General features: G+C 37.8%; 2 protein-coding genes across 2 annotated transcripts; both read left to right on the top strand.

The window, feature by feature from the left end:
- Window positions 1-1359: 1359 nt before the first annotated feature.
- LOC140331987 (lysozyme g-like) lies at window positions 1360-8639 on the top strand. Its single transcript, XM_072413311.1, has 6 exons — window positions 1360-1503; window positions 3322-3347; window positions 4544-4624; window positions 6746-6945; window positions 7661-7799; window positions 8433-8639. Exons 2-6 carry the CDS (start codon window positions 3341-3343, stop codon window positions 8564-8566), a joined length of 561 nt encoding a protein of 186 aa, XP_072269412.1. The 5' UTR covers window positions 1360-1503; window positions 3322-3340; the 3' UTR covers window positions 8567-8639.
- Window positions 8640-16005: 7366 nt separating this feature from the next.
- On the top strand, window positions 16006-20643 carry LOC140331976 (lysozyme g-like). Its single transcript, XM_072413303.1, has 6 exons — window positions 16006-16100; window positions 16170-16228; window positions 16769-16867; window positions 18395-18591; window positions 19866-20007; window positions 20197-20643. The coding sequence occupies exons 2-6, from the start codon at window positions 16177-16179 to the stop codon at window positions 20328-20330; spliced, it is 624 nt and encodes a 207-aa protein (XP_072269404.1). The 5' UTR covers window positions 16006-16100; window positions 16170-16176; the 3' UTR covers window positions 20331-20643.
- Window positions 20644-22059: the final 1416 nt, after the last annotated feature.

Below are 22059 nucleotides of genomic sequence, written 5' to 3'. Positions count from 1 at the left end.
TTGTTCGTGAGACATAATTCATATTAAATAAATTGTGCTAACCCAACAGCAGACCACCCATTCCAGAAAAGTACTGAACTGCTCAAACAAAGCACAAGAAATGGAACAACCCATGGGAAGGCACCTATCAACAAAATACTCCCCCTCCCACCTACAGCCCAACAACCGCACGCAATCTGGGTGAACTGCAAAGAGCCTAAAAACGGCCTAAATGTCCGCTTTCGCCAACAAGACCCCGGGCCCATACCTCCTTACCCTCCTCAAAGGAAGTGTATGTGACTGCACACACTTCCGGATCGATGCCATCAATCACCGAACCCCCCCACGTGGGAACGATAAATGATGGATCATCCTGAACTTCCCTGCCTCCATCTTAGGGACCAAACTCAAAGGGGAAATACCCAAACCCTCCATTGGTGGGGAGGAAAAGGGGCCACTCATACTACCCAAACTCACCTCTTTGGCCAATTAGTCCTTCACCACTTCCGGAAATCTCAGCTCTGATTTCAAATTCTGCGGAATACTAAAAGCCTGAAGCTAGTTAAGAAAAATGCGGGGGATTAGCCTGTGCCTCCTTTGTTCCCTCTCCTCCTTCCACCCGTCACCCCCAGTCCCTCTCTCCAAATTAAAACGTTCAAGTGGCAGTAATGAAAATATGACCATGTATTCTACTCCTAAAATCTTTTCCTGCACTTCTTCTTTCAAATGAACCCCCAATGGCCCTTCAAAGCACACATATACTTCCCCCCGGGCCGCATCACTAATTAAATCCCCATCACCTTCCGCATTTGACTGTCCCAACTCTTCCCCTGCCCTTTCTTTATTGCCCCCTTGCCCTGTGACACTGCCGTCCCCAGTACCTTTCCCATCCACTGTCCCCCCCACCACCGGACCTCAACTCCAGAGGCCTCTGCAACTCATCCTGACACTGATCATTACTGGAGGTATTTGTGATTATAGACTGTATATATACCCGGGTATATCTGTGCACAATTCTCCTCAGGACTCTGCTATTTTTAGACTCTGCTGTTTATTATTACTGGTATTAATTCTGGTTAATGTCCCAGGAAGGGAGCCCCTCTGTTAACAGAGACCCTGTCCTGGGTGGAGGCACTGCCAACTTTATTAGTATCACAGGATCCTCTCTGTTATCTACAGGTTAGCGCCCTAGCCTGGTTTGTGAGGGTCATTTACATGACCCCCCCCCCCATAACAGGGCTAGACACATATGTCCAGAAAAGAGGGGATTACAAGAAATAGAAAACTGAAAGAGAAATAGATAGATCTTTAATAATGGTAACTGGCTGCCCATGAAAATATCCACCCCAGGGGCGTACAAATAGGCACGTACAACCAGATTTGTATAAAACATCAGCAGCAGCACAGTGTGATAGAAACAACTCTGCTCAAACCGTCAGAAGGGGATACACTTCATTTAACAAACGGCTGTCTGCTTCCTCTCCTTACAGGAAAGGACCATTACACAGAAATCAACAACAAAGTGTAAGTAAATGAGACCAATTTTAATGAAAATATTTTGATAAATAGTTTTAGATTCACAGATATGTTAATGTCACAGTTGTTCTGTACATAATGTATATACTAAGATAGTATATCTCAGCTTCTCTCTGGCATGCAGCATTTCCTGTTTTAAAATATTCTTAGCATAGAGCTACACATTCATCCTAGTACACACACAAGCAGATCTACTGCCAATTTTAGGCTTGACTAATCAATACTCTAATTGGTGATAGATTTAGTAAATGTCCTACTAATTGCACAAATGAGATTTTGCACAAAGAAAAAGACATTGAATGTACTTGAATGTTCACACATATGTTACTGTTTTATGGTTTTAATTGATATTTAATATCACTTCCACTATATCCACCACGCCCCAAAAATTGGTTTATTATGAAGTTGATCATTTATTAGAAAATTGTCCCATGTTTACTACCTATTTTGTCCTTGCTAGAGATTTAAAGAGGTTTAAAGTACACCTGTACCTTGAGTACAGACAGATACTGATCCCTCCATTACATACGGTAGAATGAGCCAGTAAGAGAAACCTCAGTTTGAGGGCAGCAGGAATCTGGTTCCCCTAAAATGTCAGATTCCGGGGATCCAGAGGCACCTTCTCTGCAATACAGCACTAATGAGCAACTCAAAAACAAACATGTGACTAATAAATGTTTTTTTTTTTATTTGCTACTGTTTTACTACATTTATAGTGATAGGTTCAGATAATAATGTTCAACACAAACTAAAGCTGCGTACACACGGCAAATTTTTCTCGCCCGATAATCGGTATCGGCCAATTATCGGGCGAAAATCTGCCGTGTGTACAGTCGGTCGTCGTCCATCGTCCGACGACCGTCCTGGCGGATCCATGGACGATGGACGACGACCGATCCTAATGAAAGGGAAGGGGAGAGCGCGCAGCAGGGTGCCGCTCCGTCGCTCTCCCCCTCCCCTCTCCATAGAGCATGAACGGTGCTGTATGTACAGCATCGTTCATGCATCGTGCAGTCTTTTCTCGTTGGAAAGGATCGTGAAAGATCCTTTCCAACGAGAAAAATTGCAGGTGTGTACGCAGCTTTAATTGTACAGGTTTGTCCACTGTACAGATGTCTGATCTGCTCATTTCTTGCCCTCCTTAGTCCCCTGGTAATGTAAACCCCCCAAATAAAATGCTGTTGATATTGTAAACTAAAACTGTACTGCGTAATTTATTTTATACCAAGTAAAGTCATCTCTGGGTCTCTGTGCTTATCAGGCTGATAATGACTGTTGACAGTGGCCGGTAACATTCTGTACATAGCTTCCCCTAAACATCACCTTGGTATTCCTTTAGCCCTTAGCATGTACTGGTCAATGTTGGTTGCCACGATATCCAGCTATCCTGGCTTCCCCTGCTAATGGTGGGACTGAATGCACACCTGCGCTGGAGTTACGTCATCCCACCCTTTTTTTTTAAGTTTAGTTTAAACACTTTAAACAAAGCAGTGCATTGCAGTGCTATTTATAATACAGTACCCTAAATTACCCTAAGTCCTAAAACACTGAGCTTTCTCTTCACCTTAGATCCATTAAACAAATGTTTAGACATATAGGTAAACTGCTCAGCTGTTGTGGGAATCTGAAACCACCCTATTGCTGGCCATACAAGTAAACCAAAGCTATTATTGATATAATAGATTAAAAAAGTTTAAAAAACGCTTACTATAAACCCCATTTTAGGTGTGTTTGCGAGTTGTTTAGATATATATGCATAAGACTTTTTTAATTAAAAATTTTGATAACGTTATGTTCTTGTTACAGGAATAATTTTAAAGCCATCATGTCATGTGAGTATTTATTCATTTCATTAAAGTGCTATGCAAAGAAACTAGGGAAAGTTTTTTCAGTACCCTTAAAATGAAATGGACCTATAATTATAATATTTACATTATATAAAAGGGTGCCTAAATGTTTTTGTTGGTTTTTGTTTGAAAGGCATAACCTTCCCCATACACACACTTCTGTGTTTACTGTCATGGCTGTCAAAATACTAAAGGGGAAACCCACAACATCCTGGGTACATTACACACTTTTTAAACATTCAAGCAGAAAGCAGGCAGTCCTGAGACTGGGGAGACTAATGGTGAGGCTCCTAAAAAGTCCTAAAAGGTTATGTTTGGAATGGAAACTTATGAGATGAATGTTGTGCAGGATGTTTTTTACTAACTATTAACAAGTAATACAAATAAACGCCTACACTTTTCTTTAACTCTTTTTAACTTTAGAAATTATCTGATCAACTTCTTATTAGGTAGTTAGATGTCAATAGCTTTGTCCCAGCTAGACAGTTTGGGGTACTCATTTAGTTGTATGACCTGTACTTTATTATTTATTCACTGTAAAAATGTGCGGTGAAAGAAGTCATTTTTTGCAATCAATCTATTTAGATGGCTGAAACATATAATTTTTGAGTTTGGAGTTTGCTATAGATTACTATCCATTACTTTTACCTTGTTAAACCCATTCCTCTCCATAATCTTTACATAATACCTATACACTAACATTCCCCAGCACAATGACCCAAGACGGCAATATTTTTTTATAATGTTCTCCCCTTTAAAGCAGACATATTATCACACCTTCAACATTATGTAAAAAGGTGGTTATCCATCTTACATTATGAGATAGACATTATGCGACTGTAAAAACTGAAGGTGAAATCAGAAGGCTCCTGGGATACTTGTGTCACATATCTCAGGAGCCTGTTCTGCTCCTTCTGTGCATGCTTGAGATTGGTGACTTAATGAAGAAGCCAGAAGAAAGAAGAAGGAAAATGGCAGTGTTGGACAGATCACCAAAAGAAGAGTAAAGCCATACCAGTGTGGGACTCACTGGGCAGTTTGTACATGGTTAATGTAATACAAAGGTAAGTTTTTTTTTTTTTATTAATGAACGTTTCACTGTAAGAACTAACAGCCAACACTTTGGCAAGATATTATAGGATAGGTAAGATTTTTTTCAACTGTAACATGTTTTTTTGTAGCCTCATATGGTAATCTTAATGAGATTCCTACCACCGGTGCCTCACTTGAAACTGGCCGCCAAGATGGGCAAAATATTTCTGGTGAGTACCAGCACTTTCCTACATACTAATACAACCAGTTCAACTTTTTTCCCTGTACCTTCCCTATCCTTCTTTGTTCATGTTATTTGGGCAAATTACTTTGTTAGTACATAAGATAAAGGGGTAATATTTTCTTTTTGGGGATAAACAGGACTTTCTTTTGGTGGTATTGTCATGAGTTTATATATTTTTTTGCAATCCATAGTCAAAGTTTTTTTACATTTAGAAGGCTGATGGGGGTAAACTAAACATTAATAGGGGGCTAAATTGTTTTTTTATTTATTTATTTAACTTTAAACCTATCACCAACATTTTTACTTTACATAAAATGGTGGATAACACTCTTATAAAAGTTCAAAATGATCTTGTTTTCTTTTAAACACCAAAAGGGATGTATCAGTGGGCAGGTCCAGAACATGGAGCCATCCTTTTTACCTTAGCGCCAACATAGATTGAGTATAAAAGAAAAAAACAATGAAGTCTCTCTGGGGTTCTGTACCATTGAGACAATATTTTATATCCCATTTCTTGAAATTTAACATTTATGTATGATTTATGTATGGTAGTTAGGATCTTACTTTTCTGTTCTGCATCCAGGGAGTAACCCAGTTCCTGTTTCTAAGCTTGGAAAAAGGAAGAGAACATTTCCCAGAGGGGAAATTTAGCACTGAGTATAGTAATGACAAGGAGTGTCAGGTAGAGCCCTAACTGTCACATAGAAGCCTTGATGTAGTGATAGTAAGAAATTAACAAGCAGTTGTAGTAAACAGAAGTGGGTAGGGTTAGAATTCCCCTAGTGCCCCATCAACCCTAATGTATAAAGTAATTTGTCCTCACAACTCCTTCCCTAAGCAATCTCAGAAATACCTGGTTCTCCATGCCAGGAGGAAATGTGGTATAACCTAATATCAGCAGAAGGGGTGAGGGAGATGGTGAAAGCTTTGATTTGAAGAAGTGTTTCTTATAAGTCACCCAGGTAGAATATATATTAAAGAGTGTGAATGAAATGTTGGACATGGAGGGGAGCCAGGGAAATAGTGTGGTGTTTTGTACGATCCCCCACCCATTGTTTATCCGTCTCATGCCAAAACCGATCTAGAACCCATACCATATATGAGGCTAAATAATACTAAATATTAAAAGAGATATTTGGTAACCCAGTCCATTTTTACTTTTCACATGGAACAATAGGTTTCTACTAAAGTTGATGACCCTTTCTACCCCAAATGAAGCAGAATACCTTGGAGTGTATAACCTTAAAGAGGGCATTATTAATAATGATTTGTACAGGCTAAAAAATTCATTTTAATGAGCATGTGTGGTTCAGATGGCCTATTTAGGATGGAGACAGGAGTTAGATTGGTGTTGAGCAGAGCTGGGTGACCAAAGATCATGGTCTTTGCAGTCTTGTAGGCAATAAGTTGAAATAGGGATACGCAACTGTAGGACACTTCCTGTTGGCATAGGAGGGAAATGAAAAGTTTGAGCACCTTACGAAGAAGCAGAGTATTGAGGGAAGGGTCTTATAAAAGTTGTATCTCTGAGCTATGGAGTGATAGAGTCTTGCATTCTCGCTGCCTTCTTAATAGATTCCTTAACTACTTAGGAGTGGACTCTGCAGATCACACTCTTAGGACTGAAGGTCCTGTGAATCCTTAAGAAAATTTTAGTAGCAGTCCGGTTCGACAATCTGTATGTATGCAAATATTATATCAGCAGCTATGGTTTTCCAAGTCATCCTGATGTGTTACCTGACTCCTCATATCATACCTTTATCACAGTGGTGATGTCCTTCCTGAGAGCGATTATCTTTTTCTTTCCTGTTCTTTCAATGTTCTTCTCAACTTAGATTGGTTTTAGCACTGCAAAACACAACATACCATGCGTGTGTGATGAATACATATGGCTGGCCCATGTAAGAACTATACAAAAAACTTTTCAAAACAAACAGATTGCTCAATTGTTAAAGTGTTCTTTATCTGAAAAGATTATATATTCTCTATAACAACTAGTTTAGTTATTTTTGTGTGGATGTCTGTATACTTTCAAAGCTGCATCTTTGCCTCAAATTTTGGTCAAAATCTTAACACTTGTTTTTTTTTTTTTTTTTTTTTTGTAAAGGGATAACTGCATCTGAAACACTGGCAGAGAATGATCTGCAAAGGGTGAACCTCTACAAATCAAAAATTAAATCTGTGTCAAAGGGAACCGGTGTGGATGCAGCTATAATTGCAGCAATCATGTCTCGTGAATCCCGTGCTGGGAATGCTTTAGACTCCCATAATTGGGGTGATCATGGCAATGCTTTTGGGCTGATGCAGGTAATTTAAATCTGAATTTATCCTTAATCCTTAATTCAGGGTGGAAGTAATAAACAGCAATGCTGCTTAATCCCTCAGACCAGAGCAAGCATTAACCATCACACAGTGAGGGTAGATAGCTCTTTTTTTTTTTTGAAGACTGACAGGAGTTTAGCTTCAAACTACTATACATTCCCTTATTGGTACTGACTCGTCAATTGTCATAAAATTCAGTTTTTCAGTTCAGTTATCTTCACTGAATTCACTATGCTATTATCACCCAGTGATCAGGCTATTATTTCCATCATATTGTACATATGTACAACTCTTTAAATGTTTTCTAAAGTTTCTCAAATGTATTATGGCATGCAGAAACAGAGGATCAAATATTGATTCACTGGGCCTATACAAGCAATTAATTTAATGGAGAAACATATCTCCTGTCTGGGACCCATCACATCCCACTCCATCCTGTACAATGGCCATGGGCAGTTTGCCATGAGTTTAATTTTAAGGTTCATGCATTTTGTCTGCTCGGCTGGTGTTCACAAACCTTTTTTTTACTTTCATTCAGTGTATCTCCTAATTTAGCTTATTCTTAAACTTCTATGCATTTTTTGTGTTCAGAAACCTAAAAATGTGTTAATTACAACTTTTTTAGGAGGCAAGTAGCTTTTACCAAATAACATTATTTTAATTTTTTTATATAATATTTATTAATTTCTGTAAATGACAGATTGACAAAAGATGGCATTCTCCGCGAGGTGCATGGAACAGTGAAGAGCATATTTTACAGGCAACAGAAATACTGTGCTCTATGTATTCATCAATCAGGCAAAAATTCCCAAGCTGGTCAGCCAGCCAAGTTATGAAAGGTAATCGTACACAAAAACAGATATAAAATGTGCAATTCATGGAGATGCAATGCCTAAAATTAGTCAACATACTGTTTGTATAAAATTAAATAAAAGCCTAAAACTATCACATTAGGTCAGATATAGTAGCTACCGTTGTTTTTTAAATCACTGGTCCCCCATCTATCATAACCTTTTCATTGGGTAAGTTACTGACCTAGAAATAGCATGTGACAGTGCTGGTTCTGGGCCATCAGCCCAATGCTGTCACGTGGGTTCAGAAAGACAGTCCTCAGGCCTTGGAAAGCTTGGCTAGAGTGTTTCAGAGCTTACACAGAGCTTCATTCTTGGCAAACTTGGGACAGGTAAATGTATGTGTTGAGGCATTCATGTTACATTGTTATTCTGCATAGACAAGATACAGGTTTGAGAACTTTTTTTATACATTCAGAGATTAGTAGGGAGTTATAAGACTTTTTTTATGAATATATAGTAAAAAAAATGCAACTTTTTATATTATTATTATATATTTAATTTATTTTACAGAAAAATATTTACCACAACTGTAAACTATACTAGTACTCATTTCAAACTTAAAACTCTTATACATGACAGTGTACAATGTGTATACAATTTACTTTCTTTGTGTTGTAGGTGCGATTGCAGCATACAATATGGGTCCAGGGAACATCCACAGTTTTGATTCGATAGACAGTTGTACTACTGGCAAGGATTATTCCAATGATGTAGTTGCACGGGCAAAGTTTTACAAACGATATGGATTTTAAAACTTATGATGTTAAGAATTAGCATTCAATGTTATCTCAGCATGACGTATAAATAAACTCAATCACTCAAAAATACATTTATGTATTGTACTTTTTCTTTCCAGTTTTTTGATGATTTCAACAATAGCACAAAATCAGACAACCTACTACCAACAGGTTCAGAATCCTAAAACAATAAAAATCTTTTGGTGGTGAGCTGTCCTGATCCATCCATCATTTTTCTGCACAGTGTTTTTTATCAGCTAGTAAATATTTAGAAAGCAGTCTGAAACTATCAAAAAAGTGACATAAAAATCACACTCAAGAAGGAATAGAAAATAGTATATTTAGTTTTTTTGTTCCGTTAACAGTGCCTAGTGTACATAATTTGAAATAAGTTTTATTGTGCTGCCTTGTTTTTGTGCATTTGTGAATGCACAAAAACAAACATTACCAGGAACACAAACTAGATCGGAAATAGTGCAAATAAAAAAAGGAACATTTTATAACCATTTACTTTTTTTCAAATAATTATTTCACAACAACATAAATTTGAGCAGAAGCAGTGAGAAAATAATCAAAAAGGAAAGACCAGTATACTCAGTGCAAAAAATGTTATGAACATAAAAAGTTATAAACAATTGTGGGGGTCAGAAAAGATAATAACTGAGAACTGAAAATGTAATCAGGAAAGTGTTTCATACGGCTCATAAAGTACCTGAACTTTATCAGCTACAGATTAACTAGTGCATCCCTTAATGCCCAACTGAGCACCAATCGGATCATGCACTGGTCCTGGAATCCTTCTTTGTCATGGTGCAGAAGAAGCGCTGGGCATCACCATCTTGTTCTGTTTTCTTCCTTATTCTGGCTACGTCACCCGATCTTGCACTGTGCCGCAGAGGGCTCTGAGGTGACAGCATTAGCAGTGCTGCCCACCTCAGGGTCTGGAGCTTCCAATGTGGGTCCTCCTGCATCCCAGGAGCGCCATGCTCTGCCCTTAACTTCTCCACTATTTCTGGCTTCTTCTGTTCTTGGCTTCTTCCTGCATGGGGGTTGGTTGGTGAAGGGAGCCTCTGACTTCCTCATTTCCTGATTGGATTTTCCAAAGTATAAGCAACCAATCTGATAACAGGTTGTGTCAACACAGCCACATCCCCTCTCAGCAACTCCAGTCAGACTTCACCCTAAAAGAGATTTTAGGAAGGCCATAAAAAAAGGATTGGGGTGAGGTGGGGGTGACATTCCCATGGGTCCACGTAGTTATTTTTTGTGGCCCTCACAGGAAAAATCATCCAGTGTAAACATAGCTACAGTGGGTTTCACCCAAATATAAAGTTACGAACAAACAAAATGTTTCTGCCATGGGATCTGTTATTGACAATGTTAAAAGCAAGAGAAAACCTTCACAAAGGACATACTCAATTAAAGAATAATAAGAAATGTCATCATCAAGAGATGAATAATATTTGGAATGTGCTCTGTTTGGGGTATCAAAGAAGGACCAATGGATCTTATGAAAGGGAAATGTTTATTTACAGATTAGAATTTTATATACATATTATTAGAAAAATGGTAGAAGGGCATATAAGAAATGGAGAAGAAAGGGATCTAGCTCTGTAACAAGCACAAAGTAATTCTCATTAACTCAAAACCACACAAGCCAGGGTTTTCCCCCCTTGAACCACTCCTGTCTGTAAGTCCAGAGCAAATCATATTGCTGGTCCATCACTAGTGAACTCTTGTTCAAGAGATCAAAAAATTCCTTTGTCCCATGTTTGAGAATGTTATCACAGGCCCCTGCCTCCTCCAGGAAGACTGAAACAATAATAAATTGGTTTGGCCAGGAAATATTACTAGGTGATCAAACTGGCCAATGTGTTAATGATCCTCAGACATCCAATCCTGGAAGATCAATCATTGTCTTTGCTCAACAATAGGTTTTACAGGAGGCAGAGTTAACTTTTTTTGTTTATTTTTTTTAATTAATATACCAGCTGATAACCCGACGTTGCCTGGGTATTTATTTATTGCAATCTTATATTATACATGAAAAGGAATCAAATAAAGCTATAGTGATTTTCTGGTCTACGCTGCTGTTTCATATTTTTGCCTTTGATTGCACTCGGCCAATTGCCTTACGTTTTCTCGAAGGCAATATTACAGGCAAGAAATTTGTATAGGAGTCCAAAAAAAGTATGTAAACTATAAGCAAAAGGCACACTGTCACTGAGCAATACATACACACATACATACATGCAAATATACCTCTGACATATACCACAGCGCTGTACAAAGATCAGCGGTGCACTCACATGAGTCTCAGTCATATTTATAGTAAGTTTGGTTGAAATGTCCCCATGCGTTTCGTAGTGATGGTGGAACATACACACACACATACATCCAATTTTATATATATAGATTTATATAGCTCTGACATATACCATAGTGCTGTACAATGAAAAACTGCGCTAGACCCATCAGTTTCTGTACAGAGGAGCTGACACTCTAATGTCCCCCCACAGTCACACACACACATATTATACATTTATGTACCTCTGACATATACTCGATGGGTTTTCTATTGATGACATACACTTACATACATACATCCAAATATAGCTCTGGCATAAAGCACAGCGCTGTACAGAGATGACTGGTGCACTCACATGAGTCATATGTATGGCAAGTTTGGTTGAAATGTCTCCATGTGTTTTCAAGTGATGATGGAACATACATACACACACGCACACACATACATCTGATTTTATATATATATAGATTTTTTATTAAGTCCCTGCCATGAAACATTGTAAGAATGATGATGCTTCATCTTAACAGTGCTTTTAACAAGTCCTTGTCTCTTTAAAAAAAAACCTAAAGTGTACCTATACTCAGAATTTTCACTTTACATAAAAGGGTAGGGAACCCTGTGCAGCAACCCCCCCCACCATATTTCGGCTGCCTAGGTGGTCGAGAATGAATGAGAGTGCAAAGCCTGCCCGGATACCTACGTCAGACATCCCAGGAGGCTCTTGGGCGCTCCTTTTACGAATGCCTGAGCATCTTGGGCATGCGCAGAAGGAGCCTTTTTACTAAAAGAGAAAAGTTTGCCGATCATTCACATGCGCAGTGAGATCAGCAAATTTTTTTTCATCCTACTTCACCCAATCTTACGCCTAGATCGGGTGACGTAGGATGAAGAACCCAGAAAAGAAGACGAAGATGGCAGCGCCCATGTTTTGAGTATAGTTCCTCTTTAGGAAAAAGCATCCTAATCTGCCCCTAAAGGAAAGACACAATGCCTCCTAGCACCTCAACTTGGACACCACCTATGGTTCAGATATACCCTTTATTTAACCTGTACTATGACCTCTGGACCTTACTGTAATAACAAAGAATTCCCCTAGACATTTCATTTGTACTCCCAAACTCAACAACAACCCCTTTTACTTTTCCCTCTTTTCAGCTCCTTTCTCTCTTTTTGATCTATATTGTGTGAGATAATCAATAAAGAGCCTTCAAAACCACTGTCAATATAATTCCCTAGTTGTTAGAGATTTGGATACTGGGAGGAAGTTCACTTTCCAGCAGGGCAATGACCCCAAACATTTTGCTATATTTACATTGTTGTGGTTTAAAGAGAAGGTAAAAATGCCTTGAAAATCTGTGGAGTTACCTTTTGATTGTTGTCCAAACCATGAAACCTAAAGGATTGAAGCAGTTTTACCTTAAGGAATGGGCAAAAATCCCAGTGGCTGGGGGTGCTCAAAACTAATAGGGGCATTCCCCCCGCCTGGAACTGCAGAGACAGGTAGCCCAAAAAGTACTTTTTTTGTGGTGGTGGAGGGGGGGGGGGGTTAATGTGGTAGGTATATTGTGTTAAAAATAAATTGTTCTCCCCCTCCCCCAATCTATTTTAGTTCTTGGTTATGACAAAACAGGGCAAAAGCTAAAGAATATGAATACTTTCCCGAGGGACTGTATGTATTACATTATCTCTACAATCACCAAGCTCCTATTGCCACTGCAAACCTAACCTACAAAATAACCTCACATCCATGTCCAGTGACCAGTTGATGCTCTTGCCTTATTTGCTATATGATTATTTGCTATATGATATAAACTTTAAACCACAAATACAAATGTGTATCATATGAAGAAACTGAAAAAGTTTTATAAATGGCACCAAATATCAAGTATCAATTTATATATACCTTACCTTTCACAATCTCTGTGTATTCTTTCTTTAACACTGTGCAAACAATTAAACACATTCATTAGATGTAAAGTGACCTTTATCACAATGGAAGTTCTAAAAGTGCTGCTTGTGATCACGCAATAATAATCCAGTTCAGTATCCAATTCCATTTGAATTGCATAAGTGTTCTCCTAGAACAAAACACTGTCAAAGTGCGATGTCACACTTTTATAAACATAAAATTCAAGAAATCTTGTCGTTACATGGTGCCCTGATCAGCACTGACTTTAAAAACATTGTACAAATGTTCAAGCAATAAATAATTAACCCATTGGTGGACAGATCTTATGAAAGCTAATATGGAAAAAGGTGTCAAGAAGGGGTCATGTAAGAATTTAGTCTTGTGGTTTACCCCATCAGGTGCACATAACAAAGAGAAGATAGTCATGTTAATAATAGGAAGTGCAGGTTATTTAATGCATAGTGGTGAAAATGCAACACAAAAAGATAATGTGGGTAATTGGAGTTGTGGGCGAAGTTTGGTGTTTTGTGCTCAGAGCATTTCAATATAAATTTAGTTCATATTCGAATGCATTTGTTGCACCTTATAGCACAGTGATACATCAATAGATCACATTATTTTCTTTACATTTATTATGTTTTATTTAAAGTTCTACACCCTCTAAATTTTTTATTTGTGGTTTAAGGTTTTTGTCACCATAGCACTGTTTTGAAACACACAATGATGAACAACATCTAACACAAAACGTTACAGCAGTAGCTGGAAAATAGGAAGTAGGGAAGTGAAAGGATGTATTGTATACACTTTCCGTATGATTTGTATTGGTGATAGACATGCACTGATTATTGGAATTACTTAATATTTATTAACAATTGTGTAAATGAAACAGATCATTTAGATCTATTTCAACATCATAACAAAACAGGAAGATAATTTATAACCTTATCAAATATACAAATAACTGTGAAAGACAGTTTTTATGTACCTTTCATGAAAATGTCCGGTAGATACACTTCAATTTGATTAATTTCAATTACCACAAAGGCCATTTTTACTTAGTTTTAACAGTGAAGTGCTTTTTATTCAGCAGTACTAAGCTTACTGTGATGATTGATAGTAGCTGCCACAAAAGACCTCTAAATGACATAGAAGGGTGTCTTCTAAAAATGATAGAAAGTACAAGTATAGTTTTGTGGACTCAAGATGTGGAACCTCAGCTACCCTAGTTGCAAACCAGTACAGATGTCCAGAGGTCGGGAGGATGAAGGATGTATGTGAAGGCATGCAGGAAAGGACTGACTCCAGTTAACTTACAGGTGTATGTCCTGCAAAGGTAGACGAATGTATTTTGTAAGTTGCATGAGAAAAGACCGTGTGACAAATTACCACATCTATAGAGCATTTGGCAAATATTATCCTAAAAAGACTCTTTTTTTCTGGACCTATGGCACTTCCAACGGCTTGGAAGAGGGGCAACTTACACTATTCTGGCGCTCTATCCAGGCAGAGATGTGCAGCCAGAGTGAGGAAGTAGGGATAAAGGTTGAAGAGGGTCCTAACCAACAGAAACACCAATTTAACCTAGGTGAGATGCCAGATAGAAAATAAACCACCAAAAAGAAGGCTTTTGCCCATACCTGAGCCCACCACTCCACCAGTTTTGCAGACCTACTCTAACCACACCAGTCAAATGGGGAAGGTCTTTTCTACATCTATACATAGGAATATTTTTGCATATTTGTGTTTTATTTGCTAGGCTCTATTTAGTTACAAAAATATTTTTTTGTTGGTAATGGGATTTTGATCTGTAAAATAGTGCCTTATTAGGGATATGGTTTGTTGGGCCTTTTGTAAAAAAATTGTAATTGAGCCTTTAATGACGAAAATAAATTGCCAGACCTTTATAGGGATAAGTAATTGACCCCAGATGGCCCTTCTGTATACCTAAGTGACTTTAATGTAGTAACAAATATTTCCTTTTTTTATTTAGCATATTGAATGTGACGTTTGCTTATCTCCACTACACAATGGTAGAATGTAAGGTGCACAGCTGAAAACAAATGAAAAGAAATATAGCCTTGTCTGCAGCATAATATCACCCAAAAGGTAGTGTATTGTGGAAACTATGTGCTGAAGTTACAAACTATTTCATTTTATGAGAAGACAATTTCTAAAACTTATTTCAGTTTAATAATCTGCCTGCCTCTTCAAAAAAAGGAATACAGTCTTGTCTGCGGCAATCAGGCTCTATGTCACACCAAAGAGGGTTATATAGCATTGTGACATTTTGGTATGACAAAATAAAAATAAAAAAACAAACCAATGTCAGAAATATAACCTAACACAATCACAAAAAGAAGTGGTGCAAGGTCCTATGTTTTTTCACCTTTGCAAGATTAGTGGATTTGTATAGTCAGCCTAGGGAGGTTCACATGAAAAAAAGTAAAGACATATTGCTTAAGTGTGGATTGTCCACTTTATCCATCTTCAATCCTTTCTTTTCAGGTAGGTATTTGTGAAGGACACATGTGCCTTCCAGCACCTAGTCAGTGTTTTCAAGAAAAAACATCATCATTATACGGAGTACAGGCCACTTACAGACAAGAATGCAAACCTGCATTTTACATATATTATTTTCTATTTATGTCTTTAAATGAAGACCTATTTTTGTCCAGGTTTCTTCAGTTCTAGGGTTTTATGACATTTGCAACAATAACATGCGGCAAAAACATTACCTCCCTCCACAATATACTTGGGGAATGGAATGTCCAGCTGTCTGGCATACGTTTGCTTACGAAATGAAAAACAAAAAAACAATTGCATCAGCCACTTCCATGCTCCAACATTGAGGACCATGATCTTATAATTGATGCCATTACCATTTTAGCTGGAGTGCTTCTATAGCATTATGTGTACTTTTATCCAAGTTGTGAGAGCCACTTGAGTCAGTATTGAAGATCCAAAACAAATATACACATACCCTGGCCAAATCCACTAGAAACTAAAAAAAAAGTTTTGTTGGCAGTAAAATTAAAAAGCTATAGTGGCGGGTGTCATATTTGCCTTCACTTCCACCAGCACAGTTATATTCAGAACAAAGCTAGTTTTGTGATCGGTTTAATCCAGCTGGCACATATATCAATTTTGACATTTGGAAATCATGTAAATAAGCCAGTATTTACATGGGTTTTGCAATATTGCCCAATGATTTTCTGTAAATGGATACATTCAGTGAAATCAGCTGAGATGCAAGCCACGCCTTTCCTTTAGCACTGCTATAAAAACCTACATCAAGGTTCCTTCCATGTGCAGATCAGCAAGGAGAATTTAAGGTATAATATTGTAACTTGTGATTTTGTAACTTGTGATATGAAATGATTCATCGATTTTTTTTTTTCTAGATATTCCATGAACACAAACATGGGTTTTCTCACAATTGTGATCCTTTCCACTTTGGCTAGTAAGTACAATAAACAAGTACAATGTTCTGCTTTAGTCTTGACTTCTGGGGTAATACAACTAAAGGTTCCATCACATACATCGTAATGATATGTGTGTATGCTGAAATTCCTCACAACCTCTCTCCATTTATGGTGAAGCCAGAATCCACGTCTTCTGTTTCTGATATCACAATCACAAGATATATGCAGCTGGAGTCTATGTACAGTCAGCCCTTGCCACCGTAATCCATGCCTAATTTATTTACTAGGCTCACACAAGGATATTTATTAAGGCACCGACTAATCTGCAGTAACCTATTGCAACTACTAAAAAATCTAAATGTTTTTGCTCTGCACACCTAAATGTTAATTCTTTTTACACATTCATCTTGGAACATAGGTCCCAAGATTGTTTCTTTCTTAATAAGGTCTGTTGCCGAATATATGTTTCATAATTGAAATTGAAAAGGACAAACCTAGTGTTCAGCAGTTTGTTACACTTTGAGTAGCATAAACTCTAACTGGAGACCTGACTCAAGTCTGTGTATGTGTTTTTGTAGCTACAGTATATACATCGGGAAAATATGGGGACATCAATAAAGTTCCCACAACTGGTGCTGCATGTGCAACAGCCAAACAGGACAAGTTGAGTTATTGTGGTAAGTCATTATTATTTGAATATAGTAAATACCAGGGCTATTAAAGATGCAGATACTGTTTTCTGGAGAACACCACAGTGTAGACTTCATACTGTTTGTTACAAATTATTCATAAAAAAGAAAGCTACAGTGTGGAGCCTGGGTTGTCCCTACGAGTAATTTGTTCAAATAATGCTACAAAATAATGCAAAGAGAACACTCAATGATAGGGGGAGCTTAGCAATAGGCCATGTCATTCACAGAAAGTTCTTTATTCCCATTTAGTCGAATTGGGGTTTGTGTCTTGTTGGAGCCCCGAAGCAAGTAAAGTCGAATGCGCATTAGTATATATATATATATATATATATATATGCACATAAATTATAAAGTTTAATATAAATAGTGTGTGTCTAGAATGTCAGTTGTCCAGTAAGGTAGGTGCATGCACAGGATACATGCACAGGATAAGTGAAATTAGAAATCTGTGACTATGAGAATAAAAAGCTAGTCAGGATAATATTGTTTTTTTTGCCACCTTATAGCTGCGGGAAGGCAACAGGGAAATTGAGAGGTTGATCAATAGCGTAGTTAAAGGACAGTTACTTGCAAAGTGACCCAGATAGCACACAGAATTCTGACAGAGCTACGGACACTTCTTCTACTTCAAAAAAAAAAAAACGTTTTGGCTTACATTTTAACTTCTAATATCTACCCAATAAGTATGAATTATATGTCTTACCCAGGAACTATGACACCTAATATACAGATTGGAATGAAAGGGAGCTGGGCACTTACAAATATTCCAGCAAGTTTGGGTGAAAAATTGCCAATTTTTCTATTTCACATTTTGTCTTTCTAGAATTTTCTTAAATGTTTTTACAAAAGAATGTTAATTTAGATCCTACCTAAGAGTTAACCAATTGGCAAGCAGCAGGTCCTCCTGCCGAAACTGCTTTCGGTGTTTCAGAGAACCAATAAAGGTAGACAAACTTTTTACCCCTGTAATTAACGGGTTCAAAAGCTCTTCCTTGAGGGAGAGGATTGTGGGTTTTTTTCTTGTGTAAGTTATTAAATTGTTTTGAGAACTGGAGTCATAGTCTAGGATTGAAAACATTTGCTAGCAAATGACTGAAGAAATCCATTTCAGGGTTGCAGGATCACCCAGTCTCAATGATGAAAGTGTATCCTCTCCAGCCTTGGAGAGCTTTATTAATTAAGACCCATAGAGGCTAAGTTCTGTGAGAGTGAATGTTTTGATAATTTTGTTGTATGAAAGAAGGTTTTAAAATAATTTATGATACATTGTGATATAAAGCTAGTTAATAAAAATTATTAAAGGCTGTGGCCATAAATTTCCATTGCTTTTGTGCGTTTCATTATTTAGTGTTAAGAATATTTTTGGCTATAATCCTATCCTATCAAGTTCCTATGATGTAATCACATCAAACATATCCTACACCGATTTTTAACCCTACATTTTACAAACTTTCGTTGCATTTTCCATAACAATAAAAACTGACATCATTTAATCTTTTTCTTGTTATCCAGGAGTGGAGGCTTCAAAAAAATTGGCTCAGAATGACTTAGGACGGATAAATAAATATAAGAGTAAAATCCTTTCAGTGGCTAAACAAAAAGAGATGGATCCCTCTGTTATTGCTGGTATTATGTCTCGGGAATCACGTGGTGGAAACGTTCTGAAAAATGGTTGGGGTGACCATGGCAATGGCTTTGGCCTGATGCAGGTACTGGGAATATGTTTACACATAAACCACATATGTGTGAAGCAGTGTTGTCATTATTCCATATCTTCAGTTTTTTATGATAGGCATATTATGTTATTTAATACATAAAATAGAAGGCATGTTTGCATTCTGTGTTCAGTAAATAAAAAATAAGTACTAATGTGTAATGGTAACATGCAAGTATTCATAATTTCTAGCAAGCAGAGTTTTCTGTTTGTACTGTAGAAAGTGCAGCACATCTTATTTGGTATTGGAATGTGTGTCTATAGAAAGTTACATAGGAATATGGAAAAAATAATATAGTCTCATGCTGTACTTTTTAATCTGACAAAGGGTAGGAGCACCCCAAACAGTTATTTGTATGTACCTACTATATGTACCTATTTCCACAAAAGAAGTCACAACTACAAAAAAGGTGTGCTACACTTTATTTGGGCACTTTTCATTCATTGCTCCATTTAAATCACATTTCCTGGAACTGGTCCAGACAGCGCAGGAGCAGTAGCCAGGAAAGGAAAATACCTGGTAAAGCTACGTACACACTTCCAATAATTATCGTTGGTAAACGAACGATCCTGCACGATATCGGCGAACGATCGTATAGCACCGATCCTGTACATGCAGATAACGACACGATCGTTCGCAGATATTGTACAAACAATAGATGCGATCGTTTGAACGATACAGGAAGTGACGTGCACCACAGGAAGTGAACGAACGTTCGTTCATCACGCATGCTCAGACCATGGACGATCAATGAACGACCGTACACACGATAGATGGTAAACGATCGTCGTCCAATCCGATCTGCCGGTCCGATCTTCTCGTTCGCCGGCGTCGTTGGTTACTTTTTTTACGAACGATTTTTGACCAATCGATCGTTCGTCGTTCGTACGTCGTTCATTTCCAACGATAAAAATTGGAAGTGTGTACGCAGCTTAAGTATGACAACAATTATTTCCTAATTTGTTATGTGTGTAATGAACCACAGATCATACCTGGAGACTGAACAAAAGTGTAAAATTTTATTATCTGTGAGCCTGATAACTATTTTTTTTGGACAGATTTCAATGTCCTATACGTAGAAGGTATTTATTCAAGGTTGGCAAACATTTTCCTATTTTAAATAAATATAAAAGCTGACAGTTGTAATACATAGTCTTCTCTGCCCTCTTCATGTTGCCATTACATGAGTGCTAGTGCTAACACTATTTTTTGGCATTCATTAGAACTGCTAATATATCTTGCCTTTACCTTTTACTCTTTACTGACAGATTGACAAAAACAGCCACAAAGATTTAAAGGGAACCTGGGATAGCGAAACACATATTGCCCAGGCAACAGATATTCTAATTTCAATGTACAATCTAATCCAGAAAAAATTTCAAGGGCAATCTTCCGAAAACATACTAAAAGGTAAGAACCATGATTAAAACTAATCTCTGTTAAATGCATTGACTGAGTCTGTGATATACTATCCCTCCTGAGGTGTGCAGTTGTCCCATTACATCAGTGGTTTATTATAGTGGTGATCTATAATATTGCAATTACCATACACTGGTCTAACATAGTATGCACATTCTAACTGTTGTACACTTCATACAGGAGCTATTGCTGCATACAACACTGGTAGTGGAAATGTGAGGAACATAAATGATGTTGACAGTCGCACCACTGGAAAAGATTATGCCAATGATGTTGTTGGACGATCACAGTTCTTCAAAGCTAATGGATATTAAGTAAAATAAAGTGCGTAATGCAATGATTTTAAAAGAAAAACCTGTTGATAAATTTTGCTTTCTGAGAAATAAATGCAACTTCATTAAAACATAGGGCTTTTTATACTGTCAGCGCTTCACTTTTTGTTCCTAATTTTCCGAATATATTTTCCTGATCATTGTACATTCTTTAAAGTCCTATTGTCTCTGATAACTATGACTCCTGATAAACCCAATACCTTTTTGCCTCTTTTAATTATGTAATTGTTTAATATGCTCTTTAAAAATTGTACTTAAAAATAAATAAATAAATAAAATGGAAAACATGTAAGCAGTCATGACTAGGTGCCTTCATTTATAAATATGTGCATTCCTCACCAACTACAGAGTCATTGTCTATTAATATTTGTGATATATGTATATAATGATACTTTTAGTTGACATTTATCTAAAATGAAAAACAAAAAATGTAACTGATTGCAGCCTATCAGTCCTAAGGTTTGTCTAGGTTTAGGACGAGTAAGTATAAGAGTTAGGGAAGGGGTAATTTAAAGAATAAACAAGGCTGGTTCTGGACATCTTGCTGTCCAGGGAACACATTAACAAAATGCAGACTTACCAGCAAAAAAAATTCCCCTAGTAACAGACCCTAATGCAGACCCCTCAGTGTCAGACCTTCACTGACTGGCCCCTGGTGCTAGACCACTGTTTTGTAGATAGTGCAGACTCTCAATACAGACATGGTTAGTGACAGATTCCCCCAGAACAGACCCCACGGGTGCCAGATATTTGACAACATGCCTCAGGGCAGACTCCCACACAACTGTTTAGACTCCCAATGACACACCTTAGTGCAGACCCCTCAGTGTAGGCCTCGGTACAAATTCCCAGTATGAACCCCCAATGACAGACCCCAGTGACAGGCCCTCAGGTGTTAGACCACCACCCTGTGGGGACCCTCCTAGTGCAGGCTTTCAGTGCAGACATCACCTAACAGTAATATAATTACATTCCTCAGTTTATAGTTTGGGTGTGGTGTAGAGTATATGCATTGTGGCTGCTTTTTCCCCATCATTACAGCAGGGAGCCCATTGCACACAAATCATCAAGCAAAGGTAAGTAAATAAGGCGAATTAATACAAAATATTTTCTTTGTTTTTTCAATTTTCAGATAGGTTAGTGTCACAGTTGTTCTGCCAGTTCCTAGACAGAGTTTTACAGAAGTGAAGAGAAACTTTAGTAAGCCTTGAGGAGAGCCGGAATCTGGCACTTCAGAAAATGTCAGATTCCGAGGATTTTTCCAAACGCAGCTTCTCTGCAACACAACACTAATAAGCAGCTCAGGCACCAAGAAAGGTGACTATTAAATATGTGTTTTGGAGGGGGTACATTTTTTACCACCTTTTTTGTGCACATAATTTACCCGAGCCTAACTGCACAGGTTTAATTGTACCCTGTACAGGATTCCAGTCTGCCCCCTCTTATTAAAATGCTGGTCAAATTTTTAAGTAAAACCTTACTACTTCATTTATCAGTGCTCAACCCAGAAATTTTTTTAAGCCGGGTGGGAAGAAATTGTAGGTGGGTGGCAGCCCCTGTATTGTGACCAAACTCTTTAGTAACCACCCAAAAACAGCCGGGTGGGTGCTGAAAAGTGCCGGGTGGTGAACCCAGCTAAAAGGGCCTGGGGAGAACCCTGTTTATTCATGCCAAGTAGAGGCATCATTGAGCCATCACTGGGTATCTTTGC

The sequence above is a fragment of the Pyxicephalus adspersus genome, chromosome 1 (genome assembly GCF_032062135.1).
Source record: "Pyxicephalus adspersus chromosome 1, UCB_Pads_2.0, whole genome shotgun sequence".
In the NCBI taxonomy this organism is placed as follows: Eukaryota; Metazoa; Chordata; class Amphibia; order Anura; family Pyxicephalidae; genus Pyxicephalus; species Pyxicephalus adspersus.
Note: the sequence above shows the minus strand (reverse complement) of the source record. Positions and strands in the feature narration are given on the sequence as shown.